Source organism: Malurus melanocephalus, unplaced genomic scaffold, assembly GCF_030028575.1.
Source record: "Malurus melanocephalus ecotype Western Australia unplaced genomic scaffold, MMel_1.1 scaffold_79, whole genome shotgun sequence".
Classification (NCBI taxonomy): Eukaryota; Metazoa; Chordata; class Aves; order Passeriformes; family Maluridae; genus Malurus; species Malurus melanocephalus.
Genome location: NW_026623311.1, coordinates 2,487,457 through 2,506,839, shown reverse-complemented (window position 1 = coordinate 2,506,839; position 19,383 = coordinate 2,487,457). Strand labels below are relative to the sequence as shown.

The following is a 19,383-nucleotide window of genomic DNA, read 5'->3' as shown; positions in this document are numbered from 1 at the left end:
GACTGGAATAACATTAATGTCCTGGTTCCAGAGAGAAAAGTCTGCTTCTCCAGACTGCAACAGAAAGGCACTATTCTACACCAGTTTCTCCTGTATATGAGACACAAATATTGTTAATGTCTTTTTGCTCCAATTTTGCACCCACACCCAGCTTCACACTCGGAATCTGGACACAGCTGACCATAGTATCCAACCATTGTATTGCTCCCCCAAACTGCATGTCCACCATTTGGGCACTGTGAATTGTAACTCAGTTGGATTGATATTAGATACTAATTAGATACTCTTGGAGTTGCAGGCTGTTCCCTGGTTTCTGCCACACTTGTTCAGTGTCTGCAAAGAGCTTATCAGTGGGTAGTTTCATGTATGCTTATACACTGCTCTGAAAAACACAGTATTTAGCTGAATGTCTGACCGCTTTAATGGGAGAACATCAGAGTCTAGGCAGGCATCAGATCCCGATCAGCACTGAGAAGCTCTTCCCAAACTAATAGTACAGTGGAAGTAGAAAACTCATCTCTTAGCAGAGCTCTGAACTCAAAGCACTATGTCTTACATGCAGGAAAAGAAGAAAGGGTAATAACATTTCATAAGCATTCACTTTATTATGATGTCCTCACATCATCTTTGCTTTAATGTGAAAAATTGATGTGGTGAGAGGGGCAGTATTATTTGAAAAATAAAAAAGCCAGTAGTTTTTGCATTATATCCTTTAGACTATCCTTTGGATTTACAGCTGCCTTTGGGGATACTATAGAAAAACAAGAACAACTCTCTCTGTGTGCAGAATTCCATGCACGGACTTCTTACCATGGTTAACTTTTCTTCTATTGGCACACATAGTCATCCTGTTCCTTTAATTACCAGACACTTTATCCCCAAAAAAGATCAACTGTTGACAGCTACTAATAAAAAATTTATTTGTTCTGTGGCATTGGAGGTCCAAAACACCAAGAAAAAAGAGAGATCCCAGGCAGCAATTCTAACAAGCTCTTTTTAATGAAGTGCCTTGATAGGCATGCCTACCCCTGGGCCATTCTCTCCATAATTTAAATGAACACCCTACCAGAAAATCCACTGTGAAATTCCTACAATGAGGAATCCATGCCATAAATTTTCTGGATTAACGGAATGTGGAAAGAAACTTCCTACAGAAAAATTAAATTGAGGACTGGCTGTCACTCCGAACTGGAAGCAACTAAATGTGATAAAACATTCCCAATGAAGCAGTRTCTATTAATAGTTTACAACTCTACTTTTAAAGGAAATTGACATTCATAAAGGAAACTAAAGCAGAACTGCTGCCAGGATATGCCATTTTTTGCATGTTCTGCAATTCAGCGTACTTTTCCTTAGCTTTGAACATATTTGTCATTAACCCTAACATTCAAAACTTTTCCTTGCAAGTCTTGGAAAACCCATCCTAAAATAACAACCTTTGAGAACCAAATTAAGAGTCACTCCATTTCAGGCATTTTTAAAACTAATACTGTAGCTTTTTTTCCCAAATTAGTAAGGACAATATCATTTTGAGTAAGCAACAAAACAAGAATAAACTAATTAAAACTGATTAACTTCTATTTAATGCCTACATTCTTCCTCTTGGATTGCTCTTAAACTGTCTGTCTCTTGCACGGTTTCTCTCTGCCTCTCTCCCAATAGCTCTGCACTCCTGTGACTCAGCCAGAGCAGCTGACAACAGATCATGGACCCAGAACTCCTCAGCAGCAAAATGATCATATGATCATTTTGAACTTATCATATGATGAGTTCATGCCAGCCAACAAGCAAATGCATGGTGCTGCAGCCAGAGCCTGTTTAATTAGTGCCTAAGATGTGCAACAGGCTTCAGAGCATTGCTTTCTTTTAGTGCAAGACAAAAATAATTCCTTTTGGAAAAATGGGGAACTTCTTTTACATTTTTTTTTCTTCAAAATAAAACCACCTTTTCGACCTCCTTAGTATCTCTTCTTCCACATTGTTCCTTGCCATGCACCCATGGGAAGAGAAGAGCTTCAGATTAATGACTGATTTCCCATTCCTTCTCTCTCCACCTCCCCTCCGCTTTTTTTATTCCAAACCATTACACTGACATAAAGCACTTTGCTCAGCAGTTTGATAAAACAATGTGCATCAGGTACGTAATTTCATTCTTTGCCTTACTTTGGTGTCGTCTGGCATGAAACAACCTGTGAAACTACAACCACTCAGCCAAACTTCAGACTAAAATGCCAGACATAAGAGGAATGACATTTCAGGGCTGAAAGGAGGATGCGTGCTAGAGAGGCATGCTGTGACACAGCTGGGCACTGGGGAAACTACCCATGGAGGATGACAGTGGAAAGGATGGCTGAAATGCATCAGGCACATTCACCACAATGAAAGGTGGCTCCAATGAGGCTTGGGAGGTGACATGGGGGACAGATCACTCACCACAGGCTGCTCTGCTGGCTCAGCAGGGGTGGCCTCCTTTTCCACAATGGCAGCAGCAGCAGCAGGGGTTTCCTCAACCTTAGGTTCCCCAGGTGGAGCTTCTTCAGCCTCAGTCTTTTGTTATTGATTTTTAAGTAGACAGTGGAAAATTTGTTGAGGACCGTGTGATAGTGGGAAGGAAGAGGGAGAAAGGGATCTGTGCCTGGCACAATATTGCTTCAGGCTTGGTCTTGCCAAGCTTTGTCCCCAATAAAAGACAGCATGTAAAGGGCATTTTCATCATCGATGTTCTACATGTAAAATGTACCAGTCCTACATGCCTCCCTCACAAGGAGAGAAAGCATAGTTTTCCTGAATTACAGTGAGACATAGTGGAAGTGGGAGAAAAGCATTCACTTTGCTCAAAAATGCTCCAGAAACTCATGGCAAGGCCAGAAATTGGAACTGGCACACATGTGTACCAACTCTAGCCTTCAAATAAGAGTTAAAAAATCTACCTCATCCTCCCTACTTCTGTCTGTTCTCAGACAATATAGTCCTTCCTCCAGAGAAGGTAAGAAGCAATAAGCAGAATAAGACACTCAGTTTTAATATGCACAAGGACAAACACTGAATGATTGAATTCTAGCAATGAGCTCTACCAATAATCCCTGTTTTCTTATTAAAATTGAGCTCTCAATCACCTATAAAGCACCCATTTATCAAACCACTATTGGCATTTCCACCCTTTTAAATTCTAGCCTCAGCTTGTTTTTCAACAAGAGGATCTAAGAAATATCACCAGCCCTGCAACATGTTCAGTCTTGTGGCAAAACAGCTCACAGCAGAAGTGCAATCTCCAGTGGTGATGTTACTCTGCAAATACATGCACATAACAAGGGGAGCGCTCCAAGTGTGCTTATCATATTTGATTTATAGAGATGGCTGACTCAACCAGATAGAATAACCCCAATAGATTAACTTGCCATGAACAAATTGCTCAGCATAATATGAAGCTCAAAAGCAATTGCTTTGCAGTTGGTAACAGGCTGCTGGCAAGAATTTGATGTTTCCTGTGATGAAGAGACAGCTTCTTAGGATACTAAGATCATCTTCTGATATTTTTTAGGAAAAAAAAAAACAAAACCATAGCCTCTGAATTCTTTGCTCATATATTCCTTAACCAGGCTGGTTTTTGATAAGGTACAGAGAAGTTTGTCTATGCAAGACCTTTAGGATTTGGCATAGTATTAAGGAGCGTTCACTCATGGTATACCATACTGTGCAAAAATCTCTCTGTGCAGTGTATTAATGACAGCTCTAGAGAATTCAATAAAGAAGAAATAGGACTGAAATGAGAAATACAAAGTATATTTATCGCAGGTAAGACCACTAATGAGTTTCCTGAGGTTTAATGGTGGAAGACTCTTTCAGACTTAAAAACACAAGTAACATAAAGCAGATTGCAATGATGTGCTTCAAGTCACTTGTTGAAAAGCAGGCTTCAGATAGGTTACCACACTGCAGCTACCAGTAAAAATACTCTCACAATATTCAGTAACTATCATAAACATAAACACCATGTCACCATGTCATAAACACCATAAACCATCATAAATGACATTAAATATCATCCTGATGGTATTAAGTAACTATAGCATTCAGCAATGCTGTTATTCTCATTCTTGCCCCAGGCTAAACAAAGACTGTAAGAGGAGCTAAGAAATCCAGGTGTGATAACTTCCAAAAAGATTGTCCCCTCCTTGGAAGTAGACTGTGCCTACTATTAAAATGTGGTGAGTAGATAAAATTACAGCAATTTTGGAGATTTGTAACAGCCATCATGTACTATTACATACTTGCTGTACACGGGACCATAGTCTCATTATAGTAATTTCTTAAATGCAATAAATGAACACCTTTATAAAATAAACATACCTTAAAATATTCTGGTTTTATTTTCTTTTGCTCTGTGCTATCCTTGTGAAAGATTGTTTCAGTGATTATGGATTTACAGCTGCAATTGTATCACCCAGCAGCTCTTCCAGGTGGAAGAATTGCAAGAGATGTTGTGGTAGAAAGGATGGAAAACACAAAGGAAAAATTGTACCCTTTTAGACAAGACATTTAAAAATTAACCAAAAGTCGCCACTTACCAAAGGCTCTGTCACATTCTCATTTGATTGCACTGTAAATGCAGAGATATCCTAGATACAGAAATGAAAAATGATGCAAAAGTATTTGAGACAGGGTATTTGCAGGTGTCCATCAAAGACCCGATTTTTTAAATGTTTATTCAGGTAAAGTCGCTAAGTACATTCACACAGAATAAGACGGCAAATACAACTTAACTAAAAATCATTTTTAATATTTATCTGGATCATCTGAGTACTACTAATACAAAAAAAAACTTTTTCAATTTTTTATTCAATGTTTATAAACCAAGATTTTTCACCTCACTAAAGACAGTGAAAAACTCTTAATTAAATACATCTGATTCACAAGGACTTAGTTCAAAGTCCAATGCACTTCTAAGTTGTGGAACTCTGAATCCTTTTTGCAGACTGTGCCTGTAGAGTACATCAGCTCTAAGGCTGTGCCTGTAGAGTACATCAGCTCTAAGCTACTTTCTTCTTGATCATGGGCTTTTATTTGAATAATAATTACAGTAATTACAAATACAAAAATCTACCTGCATTAAGAAAGTAGAAAAATTGAGATGTTTTCCAACATCTCACTCATTCAGAACTAATTAATTTGCAAAATATTGCTGGGCCAAATGATTTTCTTACCATAGAGGGGACAGCAAATGTTTATTTTCTCCAGACAAACATTTTGCCTTAATTATTAGCAATGRTAGCCTTGTGCTTTGCCCATTCCATCTGTATCCCTTACTAAACTAAATGTCCTGGAGCAGAATGGTTAATCCCTGGAAGACTCATTTCCATTCTTGTATAAGTTGAGCCTTTTTGGGTGCTTTTAAATTTAGGTGTGCAGAGTGTGCTGTGGTTGAGTCAGTCTCTAAGAGAATGGTGGAAAATAATGAGCACCCAGGTTATCCACCCAAAATTTGGGATCTTGATACAGCCCTGGAATTTGAAACCATAAACATGGTGTCTTTATGTGCTGTATCTCTGTGATGCATACCACAAACTCACCATCAGCACAGCAGCACATAAATAATTTAGGTTTAACTTTGAGAGTAAAATATATATTTTAAGTGAAAATAAAGATGAAGGAAAAAAAACCCTAAACTCCCTACATATTTACACACAGAGTCACTGAAAATAGGTGAAACTGAAAACCTGATTCACAGGATTTTGGGACTGTGAGAAAAATAATCCACAAAAGAGCACAATGAAAAAGCTAGACCAGCCATTTTAGGAAGAAACAGCTGTCCCATTATGGTAGCCAGATTTTTGGCTATTAGACTCAGCCAAAGAGTACATCAGTACTAGAACAGTACTTCTAGTTACATCAAAGAAGGATTTCTGATCACAGACAGGGTCTGGATTTGAGATAGCATGATGTGACTATGCAGTTGTCTGTAGAACAGATGTCCTGCATTTGTATAGCCAGTTCTAATACTTTCTTAATAGCACAGAAAAAAAAAAATCTCAAAACCTGTTTATTTCTTACCTGTGTAAATCCATTAAATGCTGTGGTGGATGCCTAAGTAGAAGTGAAGATGCGAACAAATTATCATTTGTTTACTAAATCAGAACATGAGTCTAAATATTTTTAATTTCAAAATAAAAATATAGGCCAGACATTATAAAAAAGGAAAAAAAAAGAGATAAAAGAGAGAAGAAACAATAAAATGAAGGGTAAGGCAGCAAGAAATTTGACAACCGATGCTATTTGGTAACAGGTATTACAGTTCTTATAGAAAATGACAAAACAAAAAAGCAGAATACCTTAAATAATTGTATAAAACAATAATAATAAAGACCAGGTGCATTTAAAGATCTACAGATAAAACACAAAAGCTGCCAGACACAATGTGTCTTCACAGTTCAATGCTTCATTCACCATTTTGAAATGTATTTTTGTCAGCCTGCTTGAAGGGCTGAAGGGCACCACACTATGAACAGTTGCATGGCAATTTTTCAAAAAAAGAATAGCATGGGCTTAGGAAGGGCAGTAGGAAAGACACAAATGGAATGTTTTTAAGCAACAAGGTTACGCATGGCCTAAGTAACTCTTTGTCTAAACTAGGCTACACACGGTAGGTACCTCTTCTTTATCAGCCTCAATTTCCTGGTACAACAATCCATATCTCCGGTTAGCAATTTCATCTTCAGATAAATCTGAGTTGTTGGTCTCATTGTCTTTAGGACTAGTTGAACTCTCGGTGCTAGTATTTCTGGAATTTCCCATTTGAAACAGAGCCAAGGGTTTAGCTATCTCCTTGCTCGGTCTAGGTTTGCTAACGCCTGCCTGCTCCCCAGGCAAACCTTGTCTTACTGGTGTCTCCTGAATTATGGGGCCTGTGCTCGCATCCTCTTCTCCCCAGATGTTATCACTAGTTCCTAGGTCTTCTGTAGACCATTTATTACTAATGCCTAACCAAACATTTTCCAAGTTACCTTCCTCTGAGTTTTGCTGCTGGGGGAAAAAGGGCCAATTATCCAGTCCATTGACTTGGCTATCTGACAGACTAGAAAAACCCCAGGAATCACTGGTAACTGTTGGATCCCAGTTTGCCAGCCAGGGATCTGTTTCCAAGGCTTCAGGAACACCACTGTTAATCACTTCAGTGACTGCTGCTGCTGTCCTACCTGTCACTAGGTCATCTGCACTATCTAGGCAAAGATTATTACAGCTTGTGCCAGCAGCATCGGCTGCCTTGGGCAGCACTGCCCACTGTTTTTCAGCATCAGCTTCACCTTTAGTACCRTTTGGGAGGTGGCTGATGCTATTTTCTTCAGCTCCTTTCTCTTCTGTACTGAATAATTCAGCATCACACAGATTGCGTCCAGTACCTGTAGGGTACTTTCCTGTGTGGTCAGTTATCTCTAGGTCAACATGCGCCCTCATGTTTAGGCACTCCATGGATGGACTCTCTTCAGTACCATGGTCAGTTTGGACTATGGCATCCTCAAATGTCTTCTCATGGTCCTGATCCCAGATACCAAGGACCTCAGGTTCAGCACCAGTGCCTTCTACAGTTGTACAGTTGTACACCACTATTTTGTCCCCACTTTCCAGCCCTGTGCTTAGCAATGGTATTTCTCCATCTGTCTCCTCAATGACATTGATCTGTTTGAATTCTTGTTCCCCAGAGTTTTCTAGGTTAGCACCACTAGCTCTCTCCCCATCATTATCTTCAGACTCATGTAAATTTTCTACCTCTGTGCTGACTAAAATTTCAAGATCTGATTTTGCTAAATCTTTATGAAATTCTGTCTCACTGTTTCCTTTGATTTCACAACTTCGCTCTTCCAGTTTCTCTGTACCTTCTACCTCCTTGTAGTTAGCTCCAGTGTCTACCTTTTCACTTGGCTTGACACCTGCCCACTCGTCTTCCTCATGCTCTTCCTCTGCCTTTTGCACATCACATGGGAGGGATTCATCCAACAAGCTATCAGTTCCCAGGATGGGTGTCTCAAAACTGGTTATGTTCTCTAAAGGCTGATTGGTCACCACATCTTCCCACACGACATTTTTGGCATCCAACTGGTCTTCCAGTGAAGTCCTCTGGTTTTCGTTTACAGAAGCTGACCCTGGTGCAGCATCCTCCTGCTCACCTACTGCAGGCCAAACACTAGCAGGCAGAGTACCTGTGGATTCGCTTGAGGTTTGCTCTGCCCTGGGGAAAAGCAAAGAACCACCTGCAGTAATTTCCTGGCTCATACTGGGTGTGCTAACATCTAGGCCCCAGTTGAGTGAACCTAGATCAGTTTGAGATCTGTTAGTATCTTCTGATGACCCATTGTTTGGGGTTTCCTCCATGACCAGGTTACACAGGGAAAGACTTTTTGAAGAATCAGGCTTTAAGCAGACAGAAAAGTAAAGAAAAAACACAAGATGAAAAAGATAAAGGCGGACTTGATGAGAAAACACAAAATTTATATTTTACAAGAGCAATTTTAATCTAAAGAATGAAGTGACTAAATTAAGCCATTTAAGAAAAAGCTATGTGGTTTGCAATGCCTGAAGGCAATAAATTGTAATGCAAAAGAGCAGCACTGATACACAAAACCAGAAAACTACATATTACACCACAGTGATTAAAGATGTCTCTAGAGCAGTTGTGAGGGAGGAGGTTTGCTTACCGGCTGCACCAATTCGCTGCTTGTCTGTGTAGAAGAAAGTCATRCACACAAAACACAGAAAAGAAGAACATGATGTACTTTGATACAGCACCAGTTCATTAATTAGCAGTTCTCTAACCAACTGCAGTTACCACATCAGAGTGGGGAAGGAACAGTGGGTCCTTTCCTGCCACTCCATCCAATATTAATTCCAGGCCTGTGAATTCTATGCCTCTGAATAACATGATAAAAGAAGTTCTTCCTGTATGTTGAATAATTACCACCCCAGACATTTTTATTTCAAACATTTAGTTACGAAGTACACTAGCATTTTTAAAAGATAGAGCAAAGATAAAGAGAATTACAATACAGAATATATATATAACATTAAAAAGTTATAAATAAAGCTGTGCAATAAGAAGACATTGATGAAGCTCTAAGTTGAGAGCAATACAGTCTCAACATTTCTGTGTTATTTTACCTGGTCTAGATATTTGCAGCCTTGAAATTTTGGTTAGCCTACATATGTGGTTACTTTTTCAGGCTTATTTAACCTTACTCAATATAAAGAGATAAACATTTAACATACATCACATATGGAATGTGTTCAGAAAACATTGATGCAAATCTGAACACGTAACAAGCATTCACAAATCTCTGTGCTGGCTGAAGCTACAAAAGACTCAAACATGAACATGTCAAATCAACCCAGCTAAAATCATGACATGCAGTCAAAAGAGGGCTCACAAAAATGCCTGGTTTTCTTCCTGCAGATCATTGTATCTGATTTGGCACCAGGAGGATGAAGGAAGGATTCTGCAGTTTCCTACAGAAGCAGTTTCTTTTGTGAGTAACTCCATTTCACTGTATGCCCACAAAGGCAATCTAAATACTCTCTTTACTTGTGAATTTTGAGAAAATGGTTGTCCATTGGGTTAAAGGCCTGAGGAACTACACCTTCAGGTATTTAAAACAAGTGACTAACATCCATTATTACCCTTTGGGCATATTAAAAGCAACACACTTAGCTGTAGTGATAGTGAGTCTTATTAACTTAGATTTCGGACATAATTTAGGCTTTGTAGACTAAGTAACAGAGATTATTTTTTGTTGTTGTTAGTTTTAAAAGATACCCAGTGGCTTCATATACTTGAAAGAGTTTGTCATGTTTGTATGTAAATTCTTTATCTCGGCTTTCGATAAAATAATTGTAAATCTGAATTTAGGTTGTTACAGAATCAGAGGCACAGAAATACAATTATGTATGTCAGGCTTACCGTCCATAGATCCCATGGTAATGTCTGAAACAAGTAGTGAAAAAAAGAGCTTGTCAGAAAAATACCATTCCTATATTATATGTCCAACATGCTACATAAAAATGTCCTTTGTAATGTAAGAGGAGAGAACTTATTTATATGCACACTTATAGTACATACAGTATCTTATACATTAGTACCTGTGCATGTGTGTGTGCATGTGTCTGTATCTGCATAATACTTTTGGTTATAAAGGATGGGCAGTATGCAATGCATTGTGATATTTCCCACTCCAAAGTAGTAGCTGCTTTTCTGCAAACTCACATTGCTGTGTGCATGAGTAATGGTCAGATTCTGAGCTGGTGACTGAGTAGCTTCCAACAGGTATAGGAGCCTCTGCAAGGTGTCAGCTTTAAAGAGCTTACAAAGGTGGGGCTTTCTAGCCTGTTAAAAATGGTTCAGCTACCCACTGAGAAGTGTATTTTCTCACAATAAGACACTAGAAAGGGAAATGGGAAAGAAAATAAGAAAGTTGACCAATATTTTCTTGTCCAGAGTGTTAATAAATGTTAGCGACCTCTGAACAGAAGAGCTAAATAGACAGATTAAAGAAAAGCATCAGACTTCCTGCCAAATATTTATAGCTCACCATACAAGAAGGAACTCTGCTGGTTCATTCCAAAAGCTGTCTGAGATGCTTCAAAATATAATTACTATATTCATGCCTTGGTTAAAGTTCACAAAACCCCAAAACCTAAAGATCTTCATAAAGCAAAATACTAAATTGAAACATTCTCAAATGTCAAATGTAACTTCTAACATTTTTGTGGTACAACTGCTACCCTTYGCTTCTCTTCTCACCTGTTTTGTTTTTTATAAGGACAGACTGGTTCTCTGAACAACTTCTGCTTTGATGAGCAAAAGACACAGTAATAACTCACTACTCAGATTTACAGCAAATTAATATCAACAGCCATTTCACATTCATTTTCATTTGGTTAAAATCCAGGCAGGTACTGCCTCTGTGGACGTAATTCATAAGTGCGTGTGTTTACCTCACTGTAACATTATTAGCTGAGCACTTCACCTTTAAGGAATAATAACAGGTCTGTTCTTACAGTGATAATTGGTAAAACTTTACATGTCCTACTGACTCCATGAAAGGAAAGATTGCACATTTTCCATTTTTTTTCATTTTCTTTTTAAATGAATTTAAATAAATTCCTTTTCTTTGAGGAAGAGGAGGAAGGAATAAACTGAGACATAGCAGAGCTAAAAAATGCAGAAGAGAATCAGACAGGTTTAGATAGGTCCCTTCTGAAGCAGCCATAGAAACAGAAAAACAATTGAGGTAGGACAGACCAGGACTCACTTACTGCGGTTGGATCACCCTAGCAGAGCAGTGGAGGGAGATAATTCATTAAATTAACAATAGACAAGTCATGCCAGGCCTCCAAAGGCATCATGCACTACTCCTGTCTTCACATCACTACTTCACATCACATGAAGCTGTTTGCTGAATGGAAAATATCCATGACTGAGGCAAAAATGACATACATATAGAAATAGCCCTTAAGGCTGTCTTAATCTCCTTGCAAGTACAGGGCTTTCCAAAGACTGCAGCCACAGGTTTCAGTCTCTCAATACTGCCATAGTAATTTGCCCTGTCAAATCCAGTGAGACCAAGACCCAGACTGTGGGGCTGTCTTCCCTTCTRAAAACATGGTGTTCCGATTCATCCACGTTCTCTTGTAGATGCAGACCATTCTTTCTCATATGCGAGGAAAGGTGAAAGGAGTGAGTAAAGGTGCTCAGTGAATGCTTTCTATGCCCTTAGATGAGAAGTTACAATGTACTTTTCTACAAACAATTATTTTCTGTATTTCATGGTACAGTTGAATATAAAATTACTGTTTTTCACTAAAATAATAAACTTTTCTACAATCTGTAAAATATGACATCAGAACAAATGTGGTCTGTCACAAAAGTTAAAGATCTTTGGTTTAATGATCTCCCTGCTCTAATCAGTATTATTACAGAACAAGCTGAAAGAGTAGTTAGCAAAGTCACACTTAGTGTTTTCTGTCACTGCTGAATGCTAAGGAATTTAATTTGCCTCCTCCTTCCCTTTCCTCTTCTCTGTTTAGAGGGAGAAAATACATAACAAGTAATAAAGCATAAAGCTTCTGCTAAAATGAAACACTTCTCATAGCAAATCTCAATGAGAAATTTCAGATAACGTTCAGAGTGCTGACAATGCATCGTTCTTCTGACAGTGCATATCCTGTCAGAAATTCCTACAGATCTCATTACATAACTAGGATTTCACACCAAATAAGAAATTAATTAACAGAGGAAGAGATCAGCAGAGAATCAGGACCATCTCATCTTTAAAGCTTCTTGTCTTCTCACTCCTTTCCCAATGCTGCATTTCTGAACAGCTGATTAGTCTTCTCATGTCTCACAGAACAAGCCAGATTAGTGATAGCACAGGGATAATAGGTCTTGCTAACAGTTTGTTAACATTACTTCTTTGTGTACAGGGCAGGGACACAGATATGCTGGCCAGAAGAATTTCCCTACTCCTCCCTTTTCTGGGTAGTGAGGTTGAACTCTGGATTTTAAAATAGCAGGTCCTATAGGATAAGCCAATGAATATCAGCAGCTTGATATATCAGCTTTTTTYCCCCCCTTTTTTTAATATATATTTTGCTGCAAAAAACTACCATTACAAATAGCATAACCACTCAGATCATACCACTGTTTGTTACAGAAACTCCATCAAAGTAAAGCCATTGCATGCTGACTCCATGAGACCTAGGTCCCCAAAGGCATCTTTTCAGACATGAAGAATCAAAGTAAGGTCAGAAAAGTTGTCAGAAAAATAAGCACTGGAGAATAATGTTTACACGAAGAGGTATTCTAAAGATGGAAAATAACAGCACGCTAAAGTGAAGGCCAAGGTACCAGCAACAATTTTCATCAGCAGATATTTCATTTTACCACATGACAATTTCTTCTCCTTCCAGTGCATCATCAAGTACAAGCTTACTGAAGGGGGAAGACAGAAGGCTGACTAGTGCTTCTCAAGATAAGCAAGTTTTTCAGACACTTCTCATTAATACATGAGGCAAATCTTTCCTACCAAACACAGCACATTGCATTTCTATGCTTTGCCTACATCAAGGCAAAGAGATACCTGAGACAGGGGTGAATGACTAACTCCTGTTGATACAGCTTCTGGCTTGAAAGGATCGAAGTCCAAATCCAGTAAAGATTCCTCTTTCTTAGCTTCCGACACTTCATTCTGTTAGAGGCAAAATATAATTCTTGAAAAACTTATCTTTCAAAAGCTGTCCTGGGCAGTAAAATACTAGGATGTGCAAGAAAAAAAAATACATCACAGATTTACTAGCTGTGGTGCACACCAGAACGGGAGGAAACTCTGAAGTATAAGTTTTAATCTTATGAGGTACACTCTTACGATGCTTTTCATTTCTCTGTAGTATTACTTCGCGTTTTCAGGATTAACAGTCACGGCCCTTTCAAAAAAGTGTTGAGTGTACATCATCTGACTGTGAGGGCCATTTTAAAGTGCTTTGAAACAGACATCAAGGCTAAGAACTACATGAATGGCACCCAATGTCTATATATTCTAATAAATTAACCTCTCCCCAAACAAAAAAATTACAAAAAGCCAATACAGAACAATATAAATGCATTTGAATTAAGTTCTAATTCTGATCATGTATACCAATTTACAATTTTGTAGACAGAGAATTGCAGATAATTGATGAGAAGGTGGCCAGAGAATAGCTGAGGACATTTCCTGGTCATTGACTGTGGTGGAGGCAAGGACATAAATCACTCAGGGAGATCCATTTTTCYTTGAGAGATGAGGAAAAGATTTCAGTTCTCAGAAGCATGTCCACTTTTATTATGCCATTCCATTTCTATGCCAATCTCTCATAGAAAGGATGTAAGGATTTTGGAAATGTGACTTACTAGTTTAAAGCCTTGTTCCAATGTCATCTCCAGAGGCACTATCTTGGAGAACTTAGGGTGATTACACAGTTGGATCTCTACACAATTCACCAAACCTTACCTGTGATGGGGTTGTCACATTGATTTCTGGGACAAAGTTGTCGTCAAATAAATTAATGATGTTCTCCTGTTGCAACTCCTTTGTGGGTGTGAGCTTAGGCAGTGGTGGGACTGGCGGACCTTTCCTCAGCTAGACAGACAGCAAAAATGTCACAGACTAGTTCAGGGATAAAAGAACATCTTTAATCTAAGCCTAAACAAATTGTCTTAGGTTTTTATTTCTGCTTCTTCACCCTAAATAAGCCATGGGAATAAGCCATGTATTAAAAGGAACCATTTAGCTGTTCACCACCAAATGCCTTGAAATAAACATTGTGGGAAGAACAAAACAACCCCATGTCTCAAAGTTATTAAAACTCAAGATTTCTGATTTCATACAAGAGCAACCCTTGGTTGTTTTTTTTCTGCTGTGACAGGAACACATTGCAAGACACTTGTTCTTCTATGCAGCCCATAATTGGAAGGGCGATACTGCACAGAAATAATGCCTCTGCAACTTTTTGGCTTCTTGAGCTCATCTGCATTTAGCTTTGGGATTTTGTCTCTGCCCACCTGTTGCTAGCCTTAGAGTGTACTTAATAATAAGACAATATGATCTCTGGGAACTACAACACTTCAAAGGTGCTTCGTTTACTATATTCCTCCTGCTCTTCAGGGATTCACATAACTATGACAAACAAATTGTTTGGAAAAGTATCAAAAAGTATTGGATAGAGTACAACAGAACCAGTGGTCTCCCCACCATTACTCAGTCACAGCCTAGATGAAAAATCCACTGTGTACATCATCTCAGCTATCTTTTGCTGTACAACAGGTCAGGTCCTCATGCTATGTAAATCCTTACCTGTGTGGGTGACTTAGGTCGGGCTGGTGCCGGAGATGCTGGTGCCAGCATATGATTGGGACTAGCAGTAGGGCTAGGCAGGGGAGAGGCCTCTTCTGGTGGTGATGGTGTTTTTGCAAAGCGGAGCGGACCCGAGTCACTAGACAGAAGCAAAGCAATGGCAAGGACATATATATCTTGCTGACTTATTACCTTGAAAATTTGATGCAGCAGCTGAACTGTGTCCCTGATGTAATGCCAGTGACCACATAAGAGAGCACACACTGGACACTAAGCTGTTATATAATGACTAAAACTAAAATTGCAATTAAATACAATTAAAATTCAGTGATCTATGGTGTCAAAGGATGTTTTAATTTTGAATTATCTTGATTTTTGGAATATTTGTTTATCTGATCATTGTAACTTGAAGAAAACAGAGTGCCTGCATTTTTAAAAATTCTGTACCTGAAACACCATTTCATTTATAAATTTATAAATTTATAAATTTATAAATTTATAACTATTATAAAATGTGAACTAAATTTATTGTCTTCACTTCACACACTTCTTGGAATAAAAGACTCTAAAGACACAAAAACCCACAGGAAGGCATAACAATGGATAATGCAAATAATTTTAAAAGCTTGGCAACTTCAGAAAAGTTTAAAAAAATAAAACACAGCCAAGATTATTATAAAGATATCACTATTTAGGAGGAAAAATTACTCAAACGATAAACAAGCAGCAGTCAAGTGACTTCAACAGACCTCTGCTGATACTAAGAAAAGATCTGATGAAGTCGTAGAAAGCATCTGCCCATCTCATGCAAGGACCTGGCGCAAACACTGAGATTACATTCAGCTACCTAGAAATACTGAAAGCTTACAGTGAGGGAGGCTATGAACTACACTACTCAGTGACCACAGTACTCGGTAAGAGCGAGTCCTACATGTCTTCAGGGAGAGCAGAAACACTATCTGATTGAGACCACAGCATAAACATGAACCTAATGCTAACACAAGAAAAAGTGTTCTTTGGAAGGGCAAACTTAGGTCACACTCACCACCTCTTTCTGTGGAAATATTAAAAGAGAAAAAATAAGCAGTCATTAAGAAATTTTTGTCTCAGGTACAATATTTGTCTTCAGGATATATTACTCAGTAGCATACAAGGTTCTAAGATGCTTCTTTGTCTGCAGCTCTTTAAAGGAAAAAGTAGATATTGTACTTGTCTAGTATCAACTTCTCATGCATCTAAAACAGAAAGCTGTTTTATCTTATGAAGACCCACTTGTGAATAGTCTTTTAGAGCATCATCACTAATAATGAAAGTCAAAATATATCCAGATTTTCACACAAGGCTCTTCAAATAGTATAGCTAAAGAGAGTAACAAAGTAACTGAAAAAAAGGTATTTTTAAGAAGCTTTTTCAAAGTAAGTTAATATCACACTGCATTAAACAATGTATCGTAATTTGCAGCAAAATTAATTTTTTTTGTCTCTCAGTGATGGAACAAATAAGTCAGTGTGAACAAGCATGTGCATGCTGGACATGGTCTAGGAGATATGGATAAAATACCTGTTGCTAACAAAAAGTTCTTGAAATCCAACATTACGTTATTTTACATCTCATAAAAGCATTTTATAAATCCTTTGTGGAAACATAGTCCAGTCTGTGAATCCACCCTAAATGGGCTGGAAGTGGTGATGCATGAGCTAACAGCTCCAAAGGCAGTACACAAGCATGGATTATCACTGAAATAATCTAAAATACTAATTTTAGTGATGTGCTTATAAGTAGTTCTGAATTTTGCATTAGGTCAGAAGGTTCAATATTTCATTCTTTGCTCTTTGAAAGTGAGATTAAAAGAGATGTAGGAATACCTGCCTTATGTTTGAGGYGGATGCTATACTGTTTGGTCAGTTTTAATTGTTATTAAAATAAGTCCATCTGGAGAGCAAATTAGTAGTAGCTATGTGAGGAAAAAATTTAATTTTTATTTATGCCTCAACATTGTCTGAATCTATGTTATAAAGCCATTTTCTGACAATGGGTAGAAAATCTCTACATGGGCTGAGCCCTAACACATGGCATGTGTAGAAGGTGGCTAGCATACTCAAGGGGGTGGAGATCACTGGTATTACAGTCTGTAAGCAGGCACCCCTGTGGAATACGACAAGCTATAACATTGTTCAGATTGCTTCTAGCTAGCTGGGATCAGATGGAAATTCAGGCTTATATATTAACTCTAAATATCATGGTGCCTTGATAAGTCTCACTGTTTTACATTTCAATCTTTTCTGCATATCAGTATTACAGATGAAATTATGGCAGAAAGGCTGCATTTGTTCAAATAAAAAAAATCAGAAATACCACACTGGTATCCACTGACCTTAAGAAAGCACCATCTGATTTTAAGCGCTTTTTGATTTTCTGCTTTAAAACAAGATTTAACTTGAAAATCTTTAAAAATACAGTATTTCTTGACATTCTCTTTACGTCAGCTTTTCTGCTCTTACGATGCACCCTCAGATCTTTACATTTCCCAGTAAGCAAAAGAGATAAAAGTTGACATTCAAAGGCTGGGAATCTCACCTAATAAAAGGAGGTAAAAACATATCTAAATATTTCAAAGCTTTAACAACATAGCTGAAAATTAAGCATCTAAGAATAAATCAGCTAAACACTTCGTGGATGCAAATTGATGTAACAGTCTACAACTTGGGTAAATTGACACGGCCTTCATTCTTTTTTCTTTTTGAAAGGACTTTCTAGCAAAAGAGTCAGTGAGGAAGCAAGTTTTTTTATCTTTTACTCCTGTTGAGAAGAACTTCATCTCAGACAGCTTCATCTACCATCCTGAACAAATAATGCCTGTTACCACGTTGTGCGGCAAGCGCTACACATGGTGTAAGTGGTTACTATGTATGCCGAAACATACAAAGCCTACAGCAATGCAAGTAATTAAAAAAGCTGTAAATTCACCTTGGTGCCCCTTGAATGGTGAAGGCCTTGTCTGCATGCTGATCCCCCAGCTTCGTCATCACTTCATATAGTTTGTGACATAGCTGTGAAAACAAAACAGTCACCTGAGTTTATATGAACATCTATAGTCATGATTAAAAACAAAGGTGATAAATCTGGTCTGATTAACTTTATGCCATAGTATAAAACCTTCCAAAATTTCTCAGTGCCACGTATAGCAAAAGCCTAAACAGAAACCCATAAAAATCCATAAAATCAAATAGCAGTTCTTCAGAAACATGAGCTGTTTCTTAGAGAACAAGTTCATAAGTGTGACTGACTGCTACGTGAGCTCTGATGAAGGAGGTCACCTGAAGTTTAAAGAAACATGAGCAGCCAAGAAAATTCATGTTTTCCCCTGAGATATCTAATCCAAATTTTCACAGAACTTCAGTAAAGTGAGTTTTCAAAAAAATTTTGGTTCCACTTTGCAGGTTACCACAGATAATACACTACTATTTAGCCAGGTACATTCAAAAGATCTTCAATGAAACTGCTTGATTTGCCTAACAGTCACAGATAAAATGTTGCAATTGATGACAATCAATACAGCGGCCTCGAAAGGAATGTTGGACATGTTTTTCTTATACTGATTAAAGCAAAAAGGTGCTTAGCAATTGGACACAGCAATAATACTGAAGGCAGCAGTAAATTATCAAAATAGAAAGTGATTTTAGTGCTACAACTGATAATGCACTGCAATCCAAAATTTTAGGGGCTGTTCCATCCTTAAGGAGAGAACAAGTATGGCAAGTAAAAATGAATATGACTATTATACTACAAATCTGGATCTATGGAAAATTCTCATGCGTGCATCTGTTAGATTTTTACTACAACACATTTGTTAGCTGTCATGCATATCATAATCCATTATACATGAAATAGGCAATTTTACTCACTAAAGCTATTTCCTTGTGAAACTTGGCTTCAAGGCTGGATACATTTTTGAAGGTGTTCACATAGAAGCCAATTCGTCTACAAAGGATGGCACAAAGAAAGGAAAAAGAGAATAAAAGCTATGTGTGGGAGGGCCACAAAGGCACAAACTGTTTTCTGGACTACAAGCAACATTCTTGACTATTACTCTTAGCAAAGCAAATGGTGAAATGTCAGAATTTCAGACTAGTTTGTGAATGATTATTTTTGTTTGTGTTAAGATACATATTTCACACCGCCCAGTGAACCAAATTGAGACTACTCCACATCAGATGTCTCCAGCTTGTTTTATAGGGAGAGTGGGAAAGGATGGTCACAAGCAGCACAAACACACAGAAGGCAAGATGCTCTGGGCATTTATCTCCCAGCACACAACCATTGCCTGAAAGGAGAAAGGTACCACTCTGGCACTGCAAGCTTCTGTGCCCAAATGTCATCACAGCACCAAGGTGATACAGCCGTATCTGGAGTCAGCTTTAATGTAAACAGCTCCGTACAGCCATGGGGTGAGTGTCCCCTGCTGAGCTCTGAAACTCATGCACATGTATATAAGAGAAAATAATTTAAT

At 38.2% G+C, this 19,383-nt stretch overlaps 1 protein-coding gene across 3 annotated transcripts in view; it reads right to left on the bottom strand.

The window, feature by feature from the left end:
* AMPH (amphiphysin) overlaps positions 1-19,383 on the bottom strand; it is a 124,404-nt gene that overhangs the window by 15,694 nt on the left and 89,327 nt on the right. For 2 of the 3 annotated variants that reach the window (XM_057367484.1, XM_057367485.1), the window contains exons 8-16: positions 18,779-18,854; positions 17,841-17,923; positions 14,874-15,012; positions 14,031-14,159; positions 13,125-13,232; positions 9,947-9,970; positions 8,691-8,714; positions 6,052-6,084; positions 4,569-4,619 (exon numbers count right to left, since the gene is read on the bottom strand). In XM_057367484.1, coding sequence (XP_057223467.1) covers positions 4,569-4,619; positions 6,052-6,084; positions 8,691-8,714; positions 9,947-9,970; positions 13,125-13,232; positions 14,031-14,159; positions 14,874-15,012; positions 17,841-17,923; positions 18,779-18,854 — 667 coding nt within the window. Of the gene's footprint in view, positions 1-2,433; positions 2,548-4,568; positions 4,620-6,051; positions 6,085-8,690; positions 8,715-9,946; positions 9,971-13,124; positions 13,233-14,030; positions 14,160-14,873; positions 15,013-17,840; positions 17,924-18,778; positions 18,855-19,383 lie in introns of all 3 variants that reach the window. The other variant, XM_057367483.1, reaches the window with a different exon arrangement.